At 41.5% G+C, this 17,769-nt stretch overlaps 1 protein-coding gene across 3 annotated transcripts in view; it reads right to left on the reverse strand.

The window, feature by feature from the left end:
• Positions 1 to 595: 595 nt before the first annotated feature.
• The window catches only part of DMC1 (DNA meiotic recombinase 1), a 47,918-nt gene continuing 30,744 nt past the window's right edge, over positions 596 to 17,769 (reverse strand). For all 3 annotated transcript variants that reach the window (XM_051961972.1, XM_051961971.1, XM_051961969.1), the window contains 2 exons: positions 4,074 to 4,190; positions 596 to 1,218 (listed from right to left, as the gene is read on the reverse strand). In XM_051961972.1, the coding sequence (XP_051817932.1) occupies positions 1,149 to 1,218; positions 4,074 to 4,190 (187 nt within the window). In that variant the 3' untranslated portion in view covers positions 596 to 1,148. The remainder of the gene's footprint in view (positions 1,219 to 4,073; positions 4,191 to 17,769) is intronic.

A 17,769-nucleotide genomic window follows, 5' to 3' on the forward strand; every position in this document is an offset into this window, starting at 1 on the left:
TGAAGCCTAAAGAGGCTTCTTGAAAGTGTTCATAAAAGATCCCCATTTAATCTCCCTCTCTCTGGATGCAGATGACACTTTCCATCCCAAGTCTATTGGAATTGCCTTGAATCACTCAGCTGATCATCTCATAATCTTGCTGTGTATAATATTCTCCTGGTCCTGCTCATTTCACTCAGCATCAGTTCCTGTCAGTCTCTCCAAGTCTCTCTGGAATCATCCTGCTGATCGTTTCTTATAGAACAACAATATTCCATTACAGTTATACACCACCACTTATTCAGCCACTCCCCAGCTGATGGACATCCCCTCCCAAATCACTTTTTCTAAAACACTATCTTATACATGTCAGCTCACGGTTTCTTGAAAGCTGCATCAGAGGGATGGGAAATCTAGCAGGATCTTCCAAAATGGAAAGGCCTTGAGGACAGGCCTGGTGAAGGACACATGGACAAGACCTAGTTCTCAGAACAGAGAACAGACCTCTTATGAGGAGACACTGCCTAAAGATCAACATCCATCGATATTTACTGGAACACGTTTTAAGTTTAATAAACAGAAGCAAACACGGCATAAAGCTCACTGCACAACTATATTTGCTGGAACAAGTTTTGTGTTTAATAAGCAGAAGGAAACAAAGTTAACCCTTTAAACATTTGCAATCTGACAGTCTGAAGCTGCTGGAAGCCAACCTGTCCTACACAGTGACTTAGTTTATTTTGCTAGGAATGATAAGGCCACTCAGACACTCTGATGTGCTCAATACATACGGTTTTCTCCTGGGCCCGATGAGCCTCTCTACCCCAGTATTCACAAAGCTTTCCTATTTTTGGAAATATAAGTGAAGGATGAGCGGGGGTAATAGAACTCCGGAAAACTGCAGGGCAGAACTCTGTGGGTTCATCCGATGTCTGTTCTGAGAATTTAGAAAATCTGGGGGTACACTTTGAAAAGATGAAAGGAGAGGAACCAGGTACTTAAAAGGCAAGGAACAATTTTTATCTCTTTTACCCACTTTGCATTAGTCAACACTCTGAATCATGTGAAAAAACACAGCCTGTCTTCATGCGCTGAATCTGTGGTTTTCTTCCCTTTCTTCGGGTCTGAGGGAGCCTGTTCTGCCCCCCCGAGCCGCACCAGCTCTCCACCTACTCCTTGGCATCCCCAATTCCTCCAGCTGTTATTGCGAAGGTGGCTTCATTTTCAGGCATCTCGGGGCTACCGAAACACAAGGATGAAAACACATGAGGAGACCCAGCTTCTAACACGGCCCTCTGAGCATATGAGGACGTCACCTGCATGTGAAATCTGCAGCCTTTACCTGTCTGGACTTGCGATCACAAGCTCATGGGCCTGTGTCTGACCAAGATCCACACACGTGATGTGTACAAATCTGAAAATCCATAAGCAATGGGTCACCCACGAGTGTTTTAAGTGGAATAAAGAGAAGGGCAGTCTGGAGGGAAGTCTGGGTGAATGCTGCCTCTGTCATTTAATGGCTGTGTGGCCCCTCCTCTTGGAGCCTCAGTTTCCCCATTTATAAAATGAAATAGCAGCAGCTCAGCTCCAGAGTTCTGGGCGGTATTTGCACTAGTCAATCAGCTATCTACGTGAGGTCAGGTGCAAGACTGTTGGGTGTCCTCCCCAAGAGATGTCCAGAACAGAGAACAGTTTTATATGAAGAAGGCCTGGGGACCTGGCCTAAAGCTCACCACACAGCTAGATTTACTGGAACAAGTTTTGTGTCTAATAAGCAGGAGTTTCCCTGGTGGACTTGAAGCAGAGGCAGAATGAGGGGCTGCACACTAGGGAGCTGCCCAGGGACTCATCCAGAGGGGCCGAGAAGGATGGAGTCTGAGATGCCCCCTGAGGCAAGAGGGCTGCCCCATCAAAAAGGCTTTTGCCCTGATTTAGCTCTTGTGAAGCATCCTGGGAATCAGTAGTTATCCCACAGTGTTCTAATGGCTCTGGGACCGCATCACCTTGGACAGGATTTCCAACAGTGAAGAACAAAGTCACCCTTGCTTGCTCATCCTGAGCAATGCTAGTTCATTATTTGCAATGTCTGCCCCAGAGAGAGACAGACTGACAGATGGACAGAGAGACATATGCTGATGGACAAACTATGGATTTCTATCTACCTGCATGTCATCATTTGGACAAGGGCCTTAACCTCTGGATTTCCTCATTTGTAAAATGGGGACAGTAACAGTACCTCATTGGATTGCTGTGAGGATCAGATGACATAAAGTATGTAAAGCACTTTGTAAAACTTTAAAGGGCAATTTAAATGGGATTACTATTTTTCATCTACTCAGTCTTTCTTTTGCAGGTAGCTGAGCCAGACCTTCCTTCCTTGGGCTAGCTTCAGCACCAGCACACACGGGCCTGAAAATCCCCTGAAATCCCCCGTCTGCAAGAAATCTCTCTGATTTGTCTCTATGCTGGATCTCCTGTGGGACAGTGGCCAGCATGGCTGCACATTCACCTCCCTAATCTATCACTCTTTTGATACTAAAAATCACAAAGAGGCCTGTGCCTCTATATCTAACTGTGCCACTATATCTATAGCTATCTAATCTATCTCTATCATCTATCTTTATCTATCTCTATCATCTCTATCTACCTATCATCTCTCCCTATCTCTGTTTCTTCCTCCCTCCCTATCTGTCTTCCTCCTTTCCTCCCTCCCTCCCTTTCTCTCCTATCCTTCTCTTCCTCCCTCCATCTCTCCCTCCTTCCCTCTTCCTCTCTATCTCTCTCTATCTCTCTTTCTCTCCTTCCCTCCCTCCCTCCATCTCTCTCTGTCTCTCCTCTATTCTCTTTTCTTTCTCTGTCTGTCTGTTTCTCTCTGTCTCTCTCTTTCTCTCTCTCTTCCTCTCTTTTCCTCCCTCTCCCTCCCTCCTCTCCCTCTCTCTCTTATCTCTATCTATCCATCCATCCATCAGGGCATCTTTGATGATTCTGATATATCCAAAAAGAGACTTCAAAGTGAGGTTTGGCTCTGCAGAGTTATCTTTTACTGGATTAGCAAAACTGATCCCAAGCCTGGTGGGGTTGCTTGGTCTTGCAAGTTTACTGGGCTCAGATGAACATGCAGGGATGACATATTCTCAAACCCTTTATACTGCAAAAGGAAAGTCCCAGGACTGGAGAAGACTCAGAAGTCAGCTAAGCCAAAGCAAAACTAAAAAGGAATCTCAGAGTTACACAGCCTCTACTTGTAGGCCTCCAGTGAGGATGAGCCTCTATTTGAGGCAGCCCATTCCACTTCTGAATAGCTCCAATTCTTAGGAAAATTTTCCTCGCATTGGATGGAAACCAGCCACTCTGCAAATCACTTCTTGTGACTTCCACCCATTATGGCTAGTCCTGTTCTTGAGGGCCCAGTATAAAAGTCTTTCCTATCTTCTCCAGGACTGTCTTTCCCATCCTTGGAGGCAGTGATCACATCCCCCTCTTGTCTTCTCTTTCCAAGCTCAACTTTTCCACCTTCACCCCATCCCCACCATGGCATGGTCTCTGGGTTTCCCTCTAGCCTGATCCCCCTCCTCTGGATCTATTCCAGGTTTTTCATCATGGATCCCAGTGGCCCCTCCAAGGAAACCACCAAGTAACTCCGGAGAGGCCCAGTAAGTCTGTGAATCCACTTAAATATATTTCCAGAAAATTACCAGAGAGCTCTTATAGTTCCATAAAATACAACATTTGCATACTCTGTTTTCCAAAAGGAAAAGGCACAGGCTCGAGGAAAACAGTAATCTAGAGAGGTGGGAGGCCAGATCATTATTTAACCATGTCATTATTTAACATTTGTTCAGCGCCAAGAATATACAGAGGCTGGATCAAGAAGCAACTTGAGACTTGAGAATCCATGTGACTTTTTTTTTCCAGCCTCAGTCCCCAGGGTAAACAATTAATATAGTCATCCTCCTCTCAAAATAACTTTTGAAAAGGAAATCCTTTTCAAAGGGAGACCTTGTTCCCATCTACAGTCTAAATTTTAGGTAGGCAACGCTCTCTGTTACTCCCCATCTGTGCAGTTGCTTAAGGCAAACAAAAAAACAAGTTACCTGTCATAAATTTTGGCGATTCGAAGTTCTCCTCTTCCCTTACGCAAGCAGATCCTTGTCGTTGAAGCATGGGCCAGGATGTGACCCCCAATGGGCTTTTTAGGGTCTGCCTGAAAACTAAACCAAACCAAAACATTTTAATTCAATTTCATCCTGTGGGTTCCCTACACTAAGGATGGCAGAACAGAGAGTCCTCAACCTCTCACAGGGAGGAGCTATTTTTAAATCCCCAGATTTGTGTAGATGTGTACGCTGTTCTTACGGCCATGATGGCTGCCTGAGTGGAGGCCAGCCACCCACTTCCCACACGCCTGCTCCGTCAAAAACTTAAAGTTCACCCCAGATGGTAGAACACTCAAGAAATCCTAGGAGGGATTATATATATTAAGTCTTCTATCTCAGAGTTACACAGAAAAATAGCTAGAAACCCACTGGCAATAGGAAAGGAATCACCATCAGGTAGCTTTCCAGCACTAGCAGAGAGGAACTACCTGTAAAGGGTTTCAGAAGCCCCAGCGGAGAATACTCAGGTTAGAACAGACCAGATGCCCAGGAGCTGTCCAGGACCCAGGAAAGGACAGAAAGGGACTTGGAGATTCAGAGGACCATGACCCTGGAAGATAGATAGGAATCTAAAGGATCCCAGGCTATGAACAAAGAAACCTGACTACTCCACCCAAAACTACAGAATGACCCTGGCACAAGGCCCCAATCCAAGAACTGAAACTGGAGATATGTGTAAACCTAAGAAAACCCTGACCAGTATCACAAGTTATTTTAGATCTGGAGATCTCCCAAAGAAGTAGAGAGTAATTCCATAGCAACTGTAAGCAGAGACTCGAGGGGAAAAAAAAAGGATTTTCCATAAGGATTACTTGAATATCTAGAAGAAATAAAGCAAGAGATTAAAAAAAAAAAATGAAGTTAAAGCCATAGGCTAATATCTAAATAAAATAGAAGCAGATCTCTGCCAGTTGCATACTGATTTGGAAAACCACAAATTGATTTTATCTATGTTATACAGTATTTGTATTTATTTTATTAAACATTCCCAATTAAATTTTGATCTAGTTTGGCTGCATTCAGGGATTTTGCTGCCATGGTCAGAGAAAGTAAATGTGTCACTTCTGCTCTAGAGGAAAGAATTGGAAGGAGAATAAATTGCTTAGAAGAGAATGTAGCAAATCTTACCCAAGAAAGGGACTCTCTGAAAACTAGAATACACAAAACAGAAATCAATGATTGCATGAGATAGCAAGAAATAGTAGAATAAAACCCAAAGATTAAAAAAAAAGCAGAGAATACAAGGCATCTGATATCAAAAACAACTGAGTGGGAATATAGATCAAGTCACTGGACTCCTTAAAAAATTATTTAAAAAATCTGGAAATCCTGTATCAAAAAATCATACATTAAAAGTGCCCATATATATTAGAACCAGAGGATAATAGAAAGATACAATCCATCTATCACCTCCTAAAAAGAATCACAAAAGAAAAAGCTCCAGGAATGTTAACAGCCAAAATCCAGAACTTTCATATCAAAAAAAGAGCAATTACAATTATTCGAGAAGAAATACTAATATCAAGAAATCACAGTAGGATCACATAAGACCTAGGAGCTTCTCCTACAATAAGAGAAGAAGTTGGAATTCAACTTCAAAAGGCAAAAGATAAAGATTTACAAACAAGCTGCACATCATTCTAAAGAGGGAAAAAATGGACTTCTCATGGAATTGAGTTTTGTTTTAGTTTTTTTAGTATTTCTTTTTTTTATTACTTCATAGTTTTATTTTATTTATTTTTTATTATAACTTTTTATTGAGAGTTTTTTTTTTTAGCATTTCTAATAAAAAAAGACCAGTTAGTAACTTAATAAGAACTTAGTTAGAACTTAGTAAATTGTTCAAAATGCAAACCCAAGATTGAAGAGAAAATTAGTAAGGTAAATGCATTTGAACAATTAGAAGGGCCTATATGATACAGTGCTAACATTCTAATGAGAGAGAAGAAACAAGTGTCCCTTCAAACCATTAATATCTTTAAAGGGTATTGAGAGAATTAAATTAGGAAAACAGAGGACCTGGAAGAAGGATTGGTTCTGTTCTGAGGTTTTGAAGAAAAGAGAGAGAAGGGAAAGTAAAAAAAAGCAAGAAGGGGATAGAACTTGCTATTTCTCATAAATTAGATGTGTGAGAAGAAGAATATAAACAGCATGAAAGAGAAGTCCTGTGATGTTTGGGTTGGACTTATAGAGTCCACTGGTCACTGAAGGTTCTTTCAATTCTCAAATGATGTGATTCTGCGAAATGCTGTCATCTGACCTATTTATGTAACCTAAGAAGCCCAGGACCTCGCCATCCAGACCACGTGTCTAGCCCTCAGCACTTCCAAGTCTTATCTCTGTCTTTTATGTGTTGTCTCCCTGAAGCAAAGGGTGAGCTCCCTCAGACTGGGGATTTTTCCTACTTTTTCTCTCTCTAAGCCCTCACTCTAAGCTTAGTCCAGTGCTCAGCACACAGGATATGTTTAATAAATTAATTTTCATTCATTCCCTCAGTTCTCAACTGCTTGTTTGGGGGGTCTGGAGACACCATGTCTCCAGAAACATATTCCTTCTGACTTTACTGTTTCCCATCCTCTGTTTTTCTGAAGTATCAAATCAGTCTCCTGGGTAACCTCTCATCCCCTTAGCTTCAGAGGGCTCCATTCTCTTTTCTGATCTCTTTATTCACGCATTCTCTGCCTCCTTTGCCTCATCCTGCTCCCATAAGCGAACACTAGGCCTGAAATCAGAAAACTCATTTTTGTGAGTTCAAATCCTACCCCAGTCAACTTACTAGCTATGTGACCCTGGGTAAGTCACTTAACATTGTTTGCAAAATGAGCTGAAAAAGGAGATGGCAAACCCCTCCAGACTTTTTGTCAAGAAAATCCCAGTCATGAAGAATCAGACACAACTGAAAAATATTGAACAACAAAATAAATACTTTATGATCAACTGATTGATTCGTTAGACCTGGCAGGGACTTTGGAGGTCATCCAACCCATTCATTTCACAGAGTAGAAAACTGAGGTCTGAAAGGGTGACATGGGAGGATCACAATCACAGAGGCAGCAGAAGAGGAGCTGGGATCCAGATCCAAATCCAGAGCTCTTCCTGCTTTGGGTGTCACCAACCAGGTCTACACCAGCAGTGTCAACTTTAAAGAAACAGGGGCCACTCAAAAGGTTATACCATCTCTGCTTCATTGAGTCTTTATTATTTTGTTAAATATTTCCCATTTACATTTTACTCTGGTTCAGGCTGCACTGGGAAGGGCCACAGGCCTATACCTCTCCATTTATTAATTCATTCAGCAAGCATTGGGTAAGCCCTGATTTTGTGCAGAAAACAAAACTAGGCCCCCACTGAAATCCAATGCTCCTTCCATCACATTCTGCTTCCTTGTTTAACATTTTTGATAGTGAGTCTGATAGGGATGGGTGGTCTGATTATCAAGATTTGGATAAGTAATTGGAAGGGAGGGCCAAAAGGGAAGACAGGATAGGATCTCTAAATGTCTCAATAGACTACAAGGAAGAGCTGACTTTAATAAAAAGATAATTTGGGATAAAGGAAAATATCTATTGAAAATTGCACAGAGAGAAGAAAGAGCAGAGTGATAGTTCTGACTAGTACATGTGAAAAAGATTTAGGAATTTTTACATTAATGAATTCATGTTAACTCAGTGTGCATTGACAGTGAGACTCAGCAGCCCCTGAAGCTAACATCCTACTTGGCTGCACACAGAGAAACATGGCGCCCACCCCAGGCAGGCTGTGATGTTCAGGGGTGGATGAAGGAACCTAAAGCCAGAGGAATGGTTGAAGAAGCTGGGGATGTTTCACTTCTAGATCAGAACACTGTGGAGAAAAGCTTTCATCAACCAGTTGAAGGGAAGAGAGATTATACTTCATTTGCTTGGTCGCACGGGGCAGAACCAGGAGCAGCGGCTGGAGGAGCAGGAAGACCAATTTTAGCTCTGTATAAGGAAAAGCACCTTCATGACGAGAGCTGTCCAGAAATAGAACGGTTGGCCCCAAAGGGTAATGAGTGTTCATCCCTGATTGGGGTGGAACCTCTTCCAGTGGTCCAGCTCAGGCCTGGATGATCTCTAGTTGACACCCTGCTTTTCCCTGGTCTTTTCCAAACTCTGCATGGTACATCTGAATCCTCTACCAGACCCATGCCCCTTTCCTATTCCTTTTCTTCTATATATTTTGTCTTCCCCTTTTAGAATGTAAGCTTCTTGAGGGCAAGGTCTATTCTATTTTTGTATCCCCAGTGATTAGTGTTTGGCACATAATAAGAATTAAATAAAATCTTTAAAAATTCAATTCTTCAATTTTTAAAAACCTATGAAAGAAGATGCTATCCATCTTCAGGGGGGGAAATGACAAATAGGAGTATATGCAGCATGCTTTTACATATATTTTATAAATCTGTATCAAATAGTAGCCTTCTCTAGAGCAGGGGAAGGGGAAGAGAGATAGAGAGAGATAGAGAACGCAAGAGCAAGAGCGAGAGCAAGAGCGAGAGCGACCGAGCAAGTGAGAGAGAGAGAGAGAGAGTTTAAAATGTAACAAAAAATTTTTAATTTAATTTTTAAAAAATTTAAATTTTAAAATTCAATTTTAGGCAATAAACGAACCATTACTCTTGCAGATAATATGATAGCATAATTAGAGAACCATAGAAAATCAATTAAAAAACTACTTGAAATATCAAAAACTTTAGCAATGTTGCAGGATATAAAATAAACCCACATAAATCATCAGCATTTCTAGATATTATCAACAAAACCCAGAAGCAAGAATAGAAAGAAAAATTCCATTGAAAATAACAGTAGACAATAAAAAATATTTGGAAGTCTACTTGTCAAGACAAACCTAGGAACTATATGAACATAATTACAAAACACTTTTCACACAAATAAAGTCAGATCTGAACAGGAAAAATATCAATTGCTCATGGGTAGACTGGGCTAATATAATAAAAATGACAATTCTAATTAAATTAATTTACTTATTCAATGCCATACCGATCCAATTACCCAAAACCATTTTGTGAGAGCTAGAAAAAATAATAACAAAATTCATCTCAAAGAACAAAAGATCAAAAACATCAAGGGAATTAATAAAAAAATGAAAAGGAAGGTGCCCTAATTGTACCAGGTTTGAAACTATATTATAAAGCAGCAATCATCAAACCTATTCGGAACTGGCCAAGAAACAGTGATGGATCAGGGGAATAGATTAAGTACACAACACATAGTAGGAAATGACTATAGTTATCTGCTGTTTGACAATCCCAGATTCTAGCTTCTGGGATAAGAACTTTGACAAAACTATGAGAAAATTGGAAAATAATGATGAGATCCTGAATGGTGTGTTGGACCAGTAAAGAAACTGAAGAATTGATCCCTGAGACAAGCAGGTAGAAGGTACTGATAAAGATTAGTTCAGTTCCATGATCTCACCCTTTTGGAGAAGTCCTCCAGTGAGAAATCCATGTTATGGTAACCCCTGAGACCCACCTTTCATAGAGTCTCACCTTGCTACACCCTGTCAAAAATCCCAGTCATGTCTCTAAGGCTAAAATCTCCCTATAAAATCTCCTTATGGGCCATCCCATGCTGCCTTCCTTTGGGTCAGTCTGCTGTGGCACTTTGTCTCCTGCTGTCTCTTCCCTCCCCCTTTTCCCATCCCATGTAGTATCTTCCCTAATTCCACTGCGCTTCTCAATCCCATTTCTCCTTACAGCTAACAACTCTTTTAGGGTGCTAAGTCTCTTTCAGAACTCAGCCCAGCTAAGGTCATACCCCAACTCATGGGGTCCTCCTTTTTTTACTAGGTAATTGTGAGTTCCACCATGGACCGTATCTTTCACATGCTCTCCCATTCTATTTCATAATTACCATTCCTGGTGTCTATTGCATCCCTTAATTTCATCTGTGACCTCTTTCCTAAATAAATCTACCTTTTGCCAGAGAGAACGGCCATTATGAATTCCTTATATGACTGAATCCCAACTTTGGTGCCTGCCATCATCTGACATCTACATAACCCATACCATTTTAGTCCTCGACCTACATCAACAGAATTGCAGAAACTAGACTTATACCAGCTTCTCATACCCTATGTCAAGGTAAGGTTGAAATGGGTACATGGTTTAGACATAAAGGGTGATATTATAAGCAAATGAGGAGAGCAAGGAATAGTTTATCTGTCATCTTTGGAAAAGGGAGATTTCATAATGGTCATTTTATGAAATGCAAGAGAGAGAGAATATTATAAAATGCAAAAAGGATAATTCTGATTGCATTAAATTAAAAAGGGTTTTCACAAACACAAGCAATGCAATAAAGATTAGAAGGAAAGCAGAAAGCTGGGAAACAATGTTAATAACCAGTATTTCTGATAAAGGCTTCATTTTTCAAGTATAAATGGCAGGGGAACCCTGAAACTGTCCTTCTTGACTTTTGGGGTGAGCCCTGAAACTCTCCTCTGACTGGGACCCACCCTTCAGGGCTGTTAAATGGTTTCATTAAGATTAGCCCAGGACCACTCCCTACTTAGCTCAAACTTAAGTGGTCTCATTTAGCTGGAGATCTGGACCTGATATCTCTATTGACTAGTAACACCCTCTATTGAGTTGAAAATTAATCCAGGAGCACTCCTACTTAGCTTGAGCTCAAGTGATCCCATTCTACTGGAAATCTAGGCCTGGGAGCAGTAATTTCATTCAACTGAAACTTCAGTCTCAGATTTCCTATTAAAGGGCAATTTTGGGCTCATTTCTTTGCAGAGGCCCAAAAGTAGAACCACGCCTTGTCAAGGAACCTCTCTCCTTGGCATAGCTGCCTATCAGGACCCTGGTCTGCTGAGAAGACATTTTCTTCTCAGTGTTAACACCTCTATTTATCTCTCTACCTGGATTTCTCTGGTAGGACCTTTATCTCTCTGCCAGAACTTTGTCACTCAGAAGTCAGCCTTTCTAGCAAAAACTGACTTCTCTGTGCAATAAACTTCCTTTTGCCAGTCTAATATTTCAGGTTCGTGAATTTTTTCACATTGGACCTGCGCCAACCAAGACAGGTTCCCACAACTCTTTGCACTGCCACTAACTGCATCATTTGGGTTCCTGATTTCATCATATAGAAAACTGAATCAAATTTATTTTTTTTAAATAACTTTTTATTGACAGAACCCATGCCAGGGTAATTTTTTACAGCATTATCCCTTGCATTCACTTCTGTTCCGATTTTTCCCCTCCCTCCCTTCACCCCCTCCCCTAGATGGCAAGCAGTCTTTTACATGTTGAATATGTCACAGTATATCCTAGATACAATTGAATCAAATTTATAAGAATACAAGTCATCCCCCAAATGATAAGTGGTCAAAAGATATGAACAATTTTCAGATGAAGATATTAAATCTATCTGTAGTCATATGAAAAAAAAGCTTTAACTTACTATTGATTAGAGAAATGCAAATTAAAACAATTCTTACCTCTCGGATTGGCTAATATGACATAAAAGGAAAATGATAAATGTTGGAGGAGATATGAGGAAATTGGAACACTAATGCATTGTTGGTGGAATTGTGAACTGATTCAACCATTCTGGAGAACAATTTGGAACTCGGCCCACTGCACATACCCTTTAATACAGTAATACCACTATTAGGTATATATACCAAAGAGATCATTAACAGACAAAAGGACCCACATGTATACTAACATTCACTGCAGACTCTTTTGTGGTGATAAAGAATTGGATATGGAGGGGATGCCCATCAACTGGGAAATGACTGAATAAGTTGTAATATTTGAATGTAATGGAATACTAAAGTTCTATAAGAAATGCTGAGCAGATGGATTTCAGAAAAACTGGAAAGACTTACAAGAACTGATGCCGAGTGAACAGAATCAGGAGATCATTGTACACAGCAAGATTATGTAATGATCAACTTTGAACTTAATTCTTCTCAGCAATGCAAGGATCCAAGACAGTTCCAATAGACTTGTGATAAAAAATGCTGGACCCTATCAGAGAAAGAACTAAGGAGTCTTAATGCAGATTGAAACATACTATTTTCACTTCTTATTTTTTCTTTTTTGTGGTTTTTCCCTTTTGTTCTAAGTCTTCTTTCACAACATGACTAATGTGGAAATATATTTAACATGATTGTACATGTATAACTAATATCGGATTTCTCGGGGAAGAGTGAGGGAAGGAAGGAAGAGAGAGAAAAATCTGGAGCTCAAAATCTTACAAAGATGAATGTTGCAATTTATCTTTACATGTGATGGGGAAAAATAATAAAATATCATGAAGTAGAAAAAAAATTCAATTCTGTGCAAGAACAAAATGCTAGATCTAGGTGGTGCAGTAGATTGAGTGCTAATCTTGGAAACAGGAAGAAGTGAATTCAAATGTGGCTTCAGACAAGTACTAGCCGTGTGACCCTGAGCAGGTCATGTAATTTGGTTGCCCTCAGTTTACTCATCTGTAAAATAAATGGAGAAGGAAGTAACAAACCACTCCAATTTCCTTACTGAAAAAACACCAGACTGGGGTAAAGAAGAGTCAGACATAGCCAAAAGTGTTGAGACAAAAAAGTTCATTAGAAATGATGTAGCAATAATTCTGAGTCTTGAAAAACCACAGCTGAATAGGGTTCTAGGTGGTCAGTCAGGAAGAAGGGCAGGGAATGATCAATCTGCTGGCAAAGCCTTGGTGAATGAGGTGGGATGTGGGGTGTCCCGCTCGTGAGAGAACGGGTGCATTGCCATTGGTCCAGCTGAGCTCATCCTCAGGAAGCTGGAGAATGCCAGACTCAGAGACAAATCACCTACAAGAGCAGAAGGGCGCACTGGATGGAGAGAAGATATCCAGCCCAGATGACACAGGGGAGCCAGTGTGCTCAGCAATACCCCCAGGGAAGGAGACTCCTGTGCAGGAACACAATATTCTGAGGGGAAGGCTAGCCAGCTAGGCCTTCCCCAGGGGAGATAGGCCAGTTACTCATGTGGGAGGGCCCTTTTAGAAACAAATACACATGGGATTTCATCACTATCTAGTCTTGGTGTTGCCTATGGCACGGTGATCCACTCAAGATCCCTCAGCCACGTTGGTGATGTAAGACTTGACGCCATGTCATCCTTCCTCAGAGGCCTGTTCTCTGTCTGCTCTACCCCTGAGAATCCAAGAGCTAGAGCTGGATGGAATCCTTGAGGTCATCAAAGGCAGGCATCAAACACATGGCCCAGCACAGCCCAGTGTGCCCAGTACCAGATTAAATATAACTGGGACAGATTTAAAAAAAAAAAAAATCCAATTCAACATAGAAAATGATTCCGTAGGTTGCAGATTGACTTTATGTAAGTTTGACATCCCTGATCTAGAGAGAAAAACACAGGATTTAGAGGCAAAGATGCTAGGCTTGAATTATGGTCCCTTTCTCCCCAGCCATGTGACCATGGATTGTAGACACCCCGCATCCACAGCCTTACTTGGAGGTGCACTTAGAAATGTTTGCTGAATTGGATGATTAGTTGGATCTGGTCTGTTTTTGTATCCCCAGTGCTCAGGGTAGTGTTTGACACATAATAAGAATTAAATAAATGCTTTTAAAAATTCAATTCTTCAATTTTAAAGGATCTATGAAGGAAGAGGCTGTCCACCTCCAGAGGAAGAATTTGACAAAAAGAAGTATACAGAATATGGTTTTACATGTATTTTATAAATCTACATCAAATAGTGCAGAGGAAGGAGGAAGGGAAAGAGACAGACAGTTTGGAACTTAAAACGTAACAAAAAAGGAATCTTTAAAACAACATCCCAACAAATGGTCATCCGGCCTCTGCTCAAAGGAAGATCACCTGAAGAGAACCATCTACCCCCAGAGAGAGGACTGTGGGAACTGGGTGTGGATCACAAGACACTTTACACTCTTTTTGTTGTTGTTTGCTTGCATTTTGTTTTCTTTCTCATTTTTTTTTCTTTTTGATCTGATTCTTCTTGTACAGCAAGATAACTGTATAAATACTATGCCTATATTGGATTTACATATATATTTACCATGTTTAATATATATTAGATTACTTGCCATCTAGGGAGAGAGTGGGGGCAAGGAAAGAGAAATTGGAACACAAGGTTTTGCAAGGGTGAATGGTAAAAAAAATTATCCTTGCATATGTTTTGAAAATAAAAAGCTTCAATTAAAAAAAAAGATATTAAAAAAAAAAGGAAGATCACCATGGGGTGGAAGTGGACACCAGTCTATCACCTCCTTAGAAGCCATTCCACTTTGGGGTACCTCTAATTGTCAGGCTCAGACACTAGGAGGAGCTATCTTGCATAGAGTGTCATAGAGAATCAGGAACTTGAGTTCAAATCTAACCTTAGACACTTCCTAGCTGTGTGACCCTGGGCAAGTCTCTTATCCCTTTCTGCCTCAGTTTCCTTATTCGTAAAATAAGCTGGAAAAGGAAATGGCAAACCACTCCAATGTCTCTTCCAAGACAACCCCAAATGGGGTCAGGAAGAATCAGATGAGACTAAAACTGATTGAACAATAACAGTTGTTAGGCAGGTTTTTCAAATGTCAAGAAAAAGTTTTGGAACTGTCTTGGTCCATTAAATTGGATTAGATGATCAAGTAAGCGGAAATTTCTGAGAGCATGGCACTAGAGAAACATGGCCTGCTTGAGGCTGAGTTGGCTCTGAGAAGGATGCACACCTCGGGGACTGGGTGCCCACTGAGCTGCTGGGGCTGGAGTGGTGGGGAAGGGATGGGTGAGAAGTTATCCTGGGGGGACAGTCTGCAAAGATGGAAATAGAAATGTCCGGGATGGAGAGGACGGGTCTCCGGCTGCAGGGCAGGGCTTGGGTCTCCCCTCTGATCGCCATCCTGTAGCAAAGGGGTTTCATAGAAGGTGGGCTGTGATTCCCCCCAGATGTGAGGGGGGAGATGGGGTGGGCTTGTCTGAAGTTTCTGCAGACTGGTGGGAGAAAGAGAGGATGTGCTTGGACAATGTGCTGTGGAAAGCAAAGAAGGATTCTAGACTGGAAACAGCTTCTCTTATCTCTGCCCAGTTACCTCGGCCTTCGTTCCTGGGCCTTCCCTGTGTCACCTGCTCTCTGCCTCTGCAGTCACAAGACTTTTAGGATGAAAGGGCCACGTCCCTGCCCTGGTACTGATCACGTATGTGGCCTCAGGCCAAACTCCAAGCTTCTCTCTGCCTCTAAAATCTACACAATTTGGAAAATGACTGTTTTTCCTGAAACGTTCCTATAGGTTATGAGTGTCCCGATCGCCCTGGCCCTTGGCTAAAGGAAAGTACCTCCTGCGCCCAGTTCAGCACCCTTTCCTTTAGGGATTCTGCTTCCTTCCTCATCCTGCCAGTGGTCTGGGGATTTGTGTGACCATCTCAGGCTATGAAGGAAGCACACTGGCTAGCCGTAAGCACAGGAAATCACCCATTTTCCCCATCAGCCCCTTCACGTGGCTAATGAACTCTTATAGTGGTTAATTTTTTGTGAATGAATGAAAAAGCATTTGTTAAGCCCTTAGTAGGTGCAAAGCTACAGAGTGCTACCAGTGCTAAGGATACAAAGAGAAAATTAAAGATGGCTCAGCGTTCATAGAGCTCACCATCTAATGGAGGATGGGGGAAGATGGTAACCTAGGGAAGGTTTCAGCTGCAAGTCCGATGGAAAAGTCCCATGGTCCTTGGGAGGCAAAATAGCTGCTCATCTAGCTCCATTTCCACTGATTTAATATTATCATTTTCTAATGCTGAACACCTTGATGGTACCAAGCACTTTGGTGGATATTCTAGAGCTCCTCTTTTGGGGAGATGGGAGACTGGTATACTTGTTTTTCCCAGGGGATACACAGGGGAAAAGCACTTGAAAAGTACTTGTTGCCTGCTTGCCTGACTTACTGGCCTCCGGGTCTCAGCTGCAGAGCAGGGCTACCTTGGGCTTCCCCTCTAATCCCCATCCTGTAGCAGAGGGGTTTCATAGAAGGTGGGCAGTGATTCCCTCCAGATGTGAGGGGGTAGATGGGGTGGGCCTTACTTATTCCCACTTATATATATATAACTTAGCTAGCCAGTGAGTCTAGCCTTGAGGCCTAGAGGAATGACTTATGGAACCCAGCTCAGGAATAAGATACTGACTTATTCAGCTGCCATATCACTTTGGAAATGAGATTGGTAGAACCAATTATGGTAGTAGAATTATGCAGAAACTGAGCATTCTCCTCCAGGACCTAAAGTAGGATACAGGGGAGAGGGAGGCCCCAGATATTGGGGAGAGAAAGGGAATTTTGCATTTTTGTCCTGCTATATATCTTTGTAGCAAAATCCCTTTGTATAACCTTAAAAAAAAAAAAAACCTTAAAGAAAGAAGGCAAAAGGAAGGAAGATGGAATTTTGTGGATTAGAACTAGCAAGCAAGGCAATTTCGCTGAAATGCAGGAAACCGAAGGGGAGTAATGTGTCACAAGCCTGGAAAGGTAGCCCAGGATCAGACTGCAGAGGGCTCTAATCCAGAAAAGATTGCTTTTCTTTCTAGAGACAGCAAGGAGTCATGGGAGATTTTAGTGAACATGAGTGAACTGGCAAACCCTCTGTTTTATGAAGATGACTTGGACTAGTGTGTGGAGATAAACTAAGAGATGAGACACTGAGGCAATTGCCAAGAATTCAAGAAAGAAGCCTGAGCTAGGGCAAAGGCCATGGGAACGGAAAGGAGGCGGAGATGAACTGGAAATAGGAGAAGGTGAGGTGGAGTGCGGAGTCAAAGGTGACTGAGATTGTGAACCAGGATAACTGGAAGGTTCATAGTGCTCTCAACCAAAGAAGGAAGTTAAAAGAAGGGAAGACTTGGTGTAGATAATTCTGGTTCTGGTTTAGAAATATCCACTTTGAGATGACCCAGGATACCTAACTGGAAATGCCCAATAGGCTAGTAAAGAGACTGGAACTAGATGTAGAAATCTGGGAGACATCTGCACAGAGATGACCACATAACTCACAGGAACTAATGAATTCATCAAAAGAGACAACACAGAAATGCTGAAAAAAAGACAGAGCTTTAGGATATACCCACAGAGAAGAGGCAAAACATGGATGATGGTCCAGCCATTGAGACCATCTGAATAATCTGAGAGCAGAGATTATTGGGAGGCAGAGGGTACTTGAAAGTGTCAAACCCTACAGAGAGAGCCAGAAGAAGGGAGACACTTTATTGGGGAAGATCACAAAGGCTGCATTTTGATCTTTTTTTTTTTTTTTTAAATCACCAGGAGAAAATAAGCACGGCAAGATCTTATAGTCTCTGTACCTTTCTGTGAAATCTGGATGCAGAAGGATGCAGTCTGTTGTGGAATATCCTATTTGAAAATCTGCCTGTTTCCTCCACATGCCCTTGAGGTGTGTATTCATCACTTTCATAAAGCTCTTCATAGAGACAAGAAAATAGATGGATCAGCTGGAAGTAACTGAAGTCCCATCAATCACCTTTCTCAGTAATAATCCTTGATTTTTTCCTGTTCTTTGGCATCTTGACGTCTTTGAAATATCTTAAGAATTTATCCCTTAATGTTCACAAAATCCCTTTTTCTTCTCCTTTCTTTAGGG

This window comes from Antechinus flavipes, chromosome 5, assembly GCF_016432865.1.
Source record: "Antechinus flavipes isolate AdamAnt ecotype Samford, QLD, Australia chromosome 5, AdamAnt_v2, whole genome shotgun sequence".
In the NCBI taxonomy this organism is placed as follows: domain Eukaryota; kingdom Metazoa; phylum Chordata; class Mammalia; order Dasyuromorphia; family Dasyuridae; genus Antechinus; species Antechinus flavipes.